Genomic DNA, 8,646 nt, shown 5'->3' on the forward strand with positions numbered 1-8,646 from the left:
TGAATGCAAAACAATAATTATTTTAGATTATATTGTAGAAACGAGTCATTGCTGGACTTTTATAATACGAGGATTATTTTCCGGACACGCCTCGTGTATTATAAACTTTATTATTTTTTCGATATAATCACATAATAAAATATAATTTTTTCACAGTCATGGATAAAATGGATCAGCAGTACGCTATTGTACTGTTTACCAATGAAACAAAAAAAGGGAAAAAAGTAATTGATCTTGTGCCAAAGTCGTGGCTAGTACAGGTAGACGATAAAAATTGGAAATGTTTCTATCCTCCTACTAACGAAACTAACGTAGCTACTTTCGTTAAGAAACAGAAAGTACCAAGTTCTTCCTGGAAAAAGTATGATATTGAAATTATTATACGTGCAGGTATGTATTGCTTGTAATAATATTCTTAAGATTGAATGAAAGTCAATCTTGGATTTTAAATAAAAAAAAAACATTTTTTATACACATCAAAAAATATAATTTTATTTTTCAAGAGAATTATAATCAAGGCTTGAGGAGATTAAAACGAGCCTACAGCAAAGCTCATGTTGACAGCACGCAGAACGAAGATAATTCAGATATGAGCGCCGAGAATGGAAAAAGTGACTCTGGGAATTCTGATGGAAGGATAGATCAAGTAAGCAAATTAACAAAAAAATAATATATTTTGATACTATATTAAAACAAATTAATGTATTCTATGTATCATATTTATATCGATTGTTGCTAGTTAATTTTCGAACCTTAGACATACTTTTTTCCGTTTTCAGATGTGGGAGGATGACGATAGTCTCAGTACCATCGACACACAAGTCAAAACAAAGGTTTTGAAACGTAAAGGTGGATCTGGTTAATTTAAATATCGAATTTTTCTAGCGATTTTTATTATTATATGTTTATAATAAGTATATGATTTGATTGCACGTAGATTCTGAGAGAAGCACTTCAAGCGACAATGAAAACGACAATGACTTTGAAAACAGAGACAATGGAAAAAGAATATTAAAACGAAGGCGTTCAGAGTCTGTGCATCGTATCAGCAGTTCTCGTGGTAATTTTTTAAAAATTGCATAGTTATTTTCTGTAGTTGCATATAACAACAAATTAATTTTAATTTCAATTCTAAGATAACGACGTACGTCAACTACATGCCAAAATGGACGAACTTCACGACGACATCGAGAAAGTTTACAAGAAACTTTCGAAACATATAAAAGGCATCAAAAATAGCATCCTGTATGATTTAAGTAAAAAAGTTGATGCTATCAAAAATACAATTGCCATCAACGCAGCATCAGTATCAGGAGAGGAGCTTAGAAATTATAAAGAAAACTTGGGAATCCAACTTCCTATAACTATATAAAACTTCCTATAACTTCCTATAACTATAACTATAACTACATATGACGAATTTATTGAGTTTGACAAAATAATGAAGGAAAACAATGACAAGTCGACTGCATTGGTACGTTCCCAAAATTTTGTTTTATTTTGTCGTCTCATATTCTCGATTTAGATAGTTTTTGGCACATATGTTAAGTAAAATGTTAATATTGATTTCAGAGAGCGATAATGGCCAATCATTTGGGAAATGCCACACAACTGAAAGAAGCCGTGCGACAAATTCTTGGAAAAATTTCAACAAAGGCAGTGCAACAACTTTACTCCGCTGCTGGAAGAAAAGGTCCAAATGGTGTAACAAAAAAAAATTTCAGTGCGACGCATATCTACTCGTGTATGACAGGTAAATATACCTTTTATATATACTATTGTTAATCTAATTACGTAATAGAACTATATTTTCATTGTTATTAATTTATTAATATATTACTTTGGAAGATTTGTGATTTTTTTCGATTTTTTTGGTGTCGAGAATTTATTCCAGTAAAAACTTTATTTCATTATTTATTAAACCTGTAATTTGCTGATATGAAGTATCCATTGTTCATTTTCTTGGAATTATTTTTTCAGATGTTATTAAAGGCAGGATTGAGAAAGCCGATGAAAAGGCTATTCTGTCAGCAACCAGCCGATATTTATCAGGAGCTGGCGACCGCGAGGGCGGAAAGGCTATTAGAGACGCAAGAAAGCAATAACATATACTTTCTAAAGTTTTATATATACTTATATATACTTATAAAAACTTTTTTATAATACATTTTAAAATGGACGAGGTGTAATTAAAAAGTTCGTGCAATGAATTTTTTCTGCCGACGCGACGTGGCAACACTGTAGGCTTCTATGGTGGTTTGGCGTCTAAGGGAAAGCCTTGCGAGTCATCAGTGCAAATTTGGTCACAATCGAGTGCATACGTATTTTTCTGTGTCAGTATTTGTGAACGCAGTTTTTTGCGCGGTCGAAATGAAGCGAGATGTTTTAATGCTCTCCACTTTCCCAAAATGTTCACTCCGCATAATTGTTTTAACTTTAGGGAATAAGTCGCAAGGGGCTAAATTGAGTGAATGCTTTTACCGAGTTTCACGAGGATGTTGGTTCTTTACTCGGATAAAACATCTCCCCAAGGAACACATTGCAATTATAAAATTACGTTATTTTGACATCATATTGACAAAAAAATGATGTAAATTTGGTCATCGTAACGTTAAAATCAGGCGTCATTTTGATTGCGATATGTTTCTTAGGTTGTTCCATTTCGACCGCGCAAAAAAACTGCGTTCACAAATACTAGCACAGAAAAATATATATGTACTCGATTGTGATCAAATTTGCACTGATGACTCCGTAAGGCTTCCCCTTAGACGCCAAGCCATCATAGAAGCCTACTATGATATGTAATGACGTTTAATTAAGTGGAATTGCGATTCATACTTGTCGTCGCGCGTTATTTCACACGCGAATTTCGCGGAGACGTATCGGTAAACGTAAATTTCAACGAAACTGTTTCATACGTTGTGTTTGCATGCATACGCATCCAAGTCTTACTGAAAGTGAAATAAAGCGTGAACTTTAACGTTTCCCACATTTGATGTAAGAGATGGCGTAGGGGAACCAAAAACTCAAATAGCTTGTCAAATTTGAATGTAAGAAGTTGAAGAGGCGTATATTTGGTGCATATTTCTACAGCTTGATCTCTAATTGCGCGGTAATACTCTTTCGAGGCCATAGTATTGCCACGTCGACAGAAAAAAATTCATGGCACAAACTTTTTGATCACACCTCGTATAAACATATATTTTATATACATATATTTTGTTATACATATACGTAGCAATGTAGTGCTTTAATAAAACAAATTACAATTATAAATTTATATTTTTTATTAAATTGACCGACAGTCGAGCCAATACTGGGGAATAACTAATGTTAGATTCGGCCCAATATAGGCTAATAAATGTGGCCCAACACTGGCAATCAATGCTGTCCCCGTACTAATACTCTGCGTCGGGCCAAAGTTGGCGCCAAGAGTTGGCCCAATACTGGCAATCAGTGTTGTCCCCCGTACTAGTACTCTGTGTCGGGCCAAAGTTGGCGCCAAGAGTTGGCCCAATACTGGCAATCAGTGTTGTCCCCGTACTAGTACTCTGTGTCGGGCCAAAGTTGGCGCCAAGACTGGGACCCGTGTTATCATTCCGACATTGCCCCAGTAATGACCCCGATCTTAGCTTGTACTGGCCCAGAATCGTCAGCCAGTACTGGTAATTCTGGCACCAGTACCAAGCCAGCACTGAGCCTTTTTGAAATTCGCACATGGGTTGCTACTCTCCGATGGTAGTGCGTCTCTTTGCGTATTTTCTCCTATTTCCTTCAATTCCTTCTGTTTACACATAAATTATATACTTATTAAATATATTTAATTTTTGCAAACAAATGTTGGAAGATATTTGCTTTCAAATAAAATTACTCATTGTAGCACGCCCCTTCTCGTCGACATCGAGGACATGAATACTTTCATCATAGCTTTTGAAGCACTTATGGGGGCTTGAATCTCCGCACAGGATCCGTACATTATCTTACAGTAACCGCATTTTACAGCCTGCAAATATCAAACACATGTATAACTACATGAATCGCATAATATTTGATATGTTGTTCGTATTGAAAATATCTACGTGCCGAAAGTCATGCGGTTAAAACCATATGGAAAAACAATGTGGTAAAACCACATTGTGAAAAAAATCCACATATATGCGTTCAATAATATAAAAAAAGTATTACTATCATGTGGTTTGTCGACATGTCCACAGATTTTGTCAATACAAGTGTCAATTTCAGGTTTTCAATGGTAAACAAACAAAACTATAATCATATAACCTATATTTAAAATTATTATTACCGGCCCTTTTCCATGATTGTTGGTACTCATCTTGTAGAATTGTAGCTTGTTGTTATTATTGATGATATTATTTTTTCAATACAACGGCGTTTTAAACCTTGCGCGGGCAGAAACACCCGCCCGATCGGAAAAAATAGCGGGATCAAAAATTCACTAGAATTTCCTAGCAGAATCCGATCCGTCATTTCGATCCGTGCTCAATAATAAAGGTGCGATTTCATTGACGCTAGAAACCAGCGCAGCGGCGTCAAGAAAATGTAATGGGGTCTTGAAGTTCAGGGTACGGATCATGAAAATTATAGACAATAGACAATAGACTGCAGGGAGTGGGCAATCTAGTGAAATTCATTGGTCTATGGTCATGTTTGTAGTACCGTATCATGCATTTTTTTCCGGGTGCGGCACCCGGCACCGAATGACAGCCATTCACAGCTCAACTTATCGGAACTTGTGGTTATAGGTTATAATTTCTTCGAAGCTCTCATTTTTATTCCAGGCTTTCAATCTCAATTTCAAAGGTACGTTATTGTTTGTGCACGTCTTCTGAAGAGTGGGAACATTTCATTTCGTACATATTACTTATACAACTGTTTATATTAGAAAATGAGGTGACAGCATTTTTACATTTTTTCAATTATTACTAATTATTTTACATTCCCACTCTTCATTAGTACCTATACTTTACTCCTGTAAAAGGATTTTGCGATCTATAAAGCCGTTTTAAAGAACGAGCTCTGTTTTGTCGGTATTTAGGATCCCCTTAAGTGCCAATAAGCGGAAGAAGAAGAAGAAGAAGAAGAAGAAGACAGCTCAACTTAAAGGAAATAACAACCGCTGTGGTAAAGTTATAATTTTATAAACAATTTTACGTTTGTATATTCTGAAAACTTTACAAAATTTACATGAAAATATTATTGTTTATGTGAGATAAATTTTTTATACGATTAATACATCGGTTTCTTTAATAACTTGAAGATTCAATGTTTTCATTAACTTATATTATTAGTGATTGGTGATTTATACATAAATTAAATTTTTCTTTGTTTTTAGATGAGAACCACGGAAGAGCATTTCGGAATAATCCTCGATTATAGCGAGCATCATAGCGAGCTAATAACGAATAAATTTGTCGGAGCCAGAGGCAAAGAAAATTTGCACCGACAGTGGCAAGAGTTGGTGGACGTTTTGAATGCCCTGCAGACTGAGACGAGGACAGTAAAACAATGGAAACAGGTGTGTAAACAATTATAATAAATTATAATTATTCATAGATTTTTTAACATTTGAGGCTCAATAATATTCGTAATTCTATACAATAATAATATTCAAAGATAATATATGTATGTGTATATATATATATAAATAAAGTATGCACGATTTTATATAAACAATAGCTTTATTTAGTACATGATCTAAAAAGATATATAAATTGACAATTTTGTTAGCTGCATAGTAACCGCAGCGAGCATTCATTGAATATATGGATTTTACAGGTTGTCGCAGACTGGAAATGCCGGGTAAAGAAGCAGTATGCTGAATTAAAGAAAGACTTCACAGCTACTGGAGGTGGGGTCCCGGTGATGGAAAACCTCACAGATCAGGAGATACGCCTCCTAAATATAATGGGCATGACTGCAGCAGATGGGGACGAAGGGCTACAGGAATACGGCTTGGAATTTGAAGTATGTTCGTAAAGAAATACTTATTTTTTACTTTTTCACCTACTATAATTTGATAAACATTCACTTTCTTTCTCTGTACGTACGTCTGTCTGTCTCCCTTTCTCTCTACTTTTCCTCCTATAATTTCAATACTTATTTATTTTAATTCAAGTAAACAATAGATGTTTTTTAGTAAATTTGTGGTATGTGTTGTCGACATCACAACTTTTATAGTTGAAACCGCTCGACTTCTGAAAAATGGAATTAATGAAAAATGTACGATTACATTGTTCCTTTTTGCAGTATACATTCATTACTGACAAATCTTATCTGTTAAATCTTCAAACAGTAATTGTTCATGTTCTACAAACCTTGATATGTATTGTCGACGTTGCAAATTTTTACTTGATTCGGCACAACCTCGATTAATGATGTATGTGTATTTATAAGTATTATTCATTGTCAGTTAATTACTAAAGATTTCGTAGTGCACCATTTTTCATAAAGTAAAGTATATTGTAAAACTGAACAATGTACTTTTACGTTTCTCACGACTTCAATTTTTCAGAAGTCGAGCGGCCCTAACTAAAATTTGTAATGTCGACAATACATATCAACGTTTTGAACATGAACAATTATTGTTGAAAGATTTAACAGCCTAGTAATTGCCATGAATGAAGGTATATTGCGAAACTGAATAATGTATTATACATGTTTAATGAATTAAATTTTTCAGAAGTTGGGTGATGTCAATTATAAATGTTGTGATATAAACACCACATACTACAAGTGTACTAAACAACATAAACAATTATTGTTTAAAGATTTAATGCCTGCATTAATTACTCTTTTCATTTGGTTTCAGGAGACTGACGAAGTTATTGAGGTTCTCTCCGCAGAGGATACAGAAAGTCCGGGTACCAGCCGAAATAAGAGGCCCCGATCTGCCTCACTGCCGAACCACTCGGAGTCGTCCAGCCAGCGAGCGCGTTTATCTTCCGAGTTAGTGGACAGTATTAGTGAAATGAACAATAAATCTTTGAGTGTCCTGAATGACATTAATGGAAATTTAAAGCGAATCGCGGATTGTTTGGAAATTATTGTGAAACGCGCGTTTCCGGAATAATAAATGATAAATATACAAATACATGTTTATAGATGTGTATATAACAAAAAGTTATATAATATTTATATAATAAAAAGTTAACAACAAAGTAACTCAAACACTATATTAAATTCCTTTATCGAATTAATTAAACGACAAAACTCTTATTGCTAATATCAACGCTGTAAATAATTTAGTATAATTTATAGAAAAATAAATGTGGATTTGTGGGATTGTATACGTATATATGTATATGTATACATGCATATATATATTTTTTTTCCCTGTATGGATTAAAAAATAATATTGTTTATTGAAAGTGCAAGTTAATTAATCTTTGTCTGGCCTGCTGGCCACTTGCCAAATCTTCTTCCTGCATGTTTTCTTGTACGTTATTTTCTTGCACTCCTTCGGGATGTATATCATTCAAAACATCAAGGCGTCCACCATTGCAAATGTTATGCAGCACAGCGAACAGGCAACAATAATCCTTCCAACCGACAAAGGACTGTATCGTAACATTCGCTCTTTGAGGATACACCGAAACCTAGATTTGAGAGTTCCGATGCATCTTTCTACACAGCAACGTGCTTTAACAAGAGCATCTGTATAGCGGCTATCAGGCGTATTTGGTTGGGCATTGACAATAGGAGTCATCAACCACGGCTGCTGTGGGTACCCAGAATCGCCAATAAGCCACGTGTCGGTGTCTCCTACAGCAAATTAAATACACGTCATTGAAAGTTGTATATACACTTATAATGCATTAATCGTTTGTGTTAATATATGTATGTAAAATATATGTATGTATATGTATATGTATATGTATATGTGTATGTACATGTATATGTATATGTATATGTATGTATGACTTTTGTACCTTACCGTGCTCGTAATTGTTACGTAAATGTTCAAGAATTGCAGAATTCCTCCATATGTAGGAGTCGTGTGTTGCGCCTGCGTGTCGCGGATTCACGTTGAGAATATTTAAATCAGCATCACAGATCTGCAATATATTACAATATATCAAATTGTTTTTATGATAAATAAGCCTGTATGTAATAAAGTCATTCATTTTATGTCCGCTTGCGTATATATTTAACTTACAATTTGCACATTTTTTGAGTGGAAGCCCTTTCTATTCAAAGTAATTATGTTCCTCTTCTGCTGGGGTTATCAACGCAATATGCGTCCCGTCTATTGCGCCTATCGTGCCCGGAAATCCGAATGATTGAAGAAATGTTCTCTTCTTTTCTTCAATGACCCTTCGGTCAGTCGGGAACACAATCCACCTCTGCCCTAGGTGTCTACATATCAAATAAGTCACCATAGCGACATATCCCGACATCGTTGACTGAGCGATTGGGAACAGAAAATTCTGCCCAATTGACCTCTGGTAGCTTCCTGTAGCATAGAAATGAAGCACAGCCAATATCTTCAATTCTGGAGCTACGGATCTTCCATGTGCAGGGACAGACATATGTGGGCGTAACTCTTCAATGAGGTATTGAACCATTCCCTTATTTAAGCGGAAAAGTTCTATGAATTGTGATTCGCACATAGCAAATGGATCACTT

At 34.9% G+C, this 8,646-nt stretch overlaps 2 protein-coding genes and 1 long non-coding RNA gene across 3 annotated transcripts; 2 read left to right on the plus strand and 1 right to left on the minus strand.

Moving 5' to 3' along the window:
- The first annotated feature begins 520 nt into the window (after positions 1-520).
- Positions 521-1,031, plus strand: LOC139824488 (uncharacterized). Its single transcript, XR_011735121.1, has 3 exons — positions 521-646; positions 780-849; positions 938-1,031. It is a non-coding gene; the product is annotated as an uncharacterized lncRNA (long non-coding RNA).
- Positions 1,032-4,670: 3,639 nt separating this feature from the next.
- On the plus strand, positions 4,671-7,155 carry LOC139824489 (uncharacterized). Its single transcript, XM_071797011.1, has 5 exons — positions 4,671-4,821; positions 5,057-5,142; positions 5,354-5,536; positions 5,797-5,985; positions 6,830-7,155. Exons 3-5 carry the CDS (start codon positions 5,354-5,356, stop codon positions 7,088-7,090), a joined length of 633 nt encoding a protein of 210 aa, XP_071653112.1. The 5' UTR covers positions 4,671-4,821; positions 5,057-5,142; the 3' UTR covers positions 7,091-7,155.
- Positions 7,156-7,379: 224 nt separating this feature from the next.
- LOC139824487 (putative nuclease HARBI1) lies at positions 7,380-8,585 on the minus strand. Its single transcript, XM_071797010.1, has 4 exons — positions 8,397-8,585; positions 7,955-8,075; positions 7,661-7,782; positions 7,380-7,616 (listed from the first exon to the last, which is right to left on the minus strand). The coding sequence occupies exons 1-4, from the start codon at positions 8,583-8,585 to the stop codon at positions 7,380-7,382; spliced, it is 669 nt and encodes a 222-aa protein (XP_071653111.1).
- Positions 8,586-8,646: the final 61 nt, after the last annotated feature.

This window comes from Temnothorax longispinosus, unplaced genomic scaffold (genome assembly GCF_030848805.1).
Source record: "Temnothorax longispinosus isolate EJ_2023e unplaced genomic scaffold, Tlon_JGU_v1 HiC_scaffold_398, whole genome shotgun sequence".
Classification (NCBI taxonomy): Eukaryota; Metazoa; Arthropoda; class Insecta; order Hymenoptera; family Formicidae; genus Temnothorax; species Temnothorax longispinosus.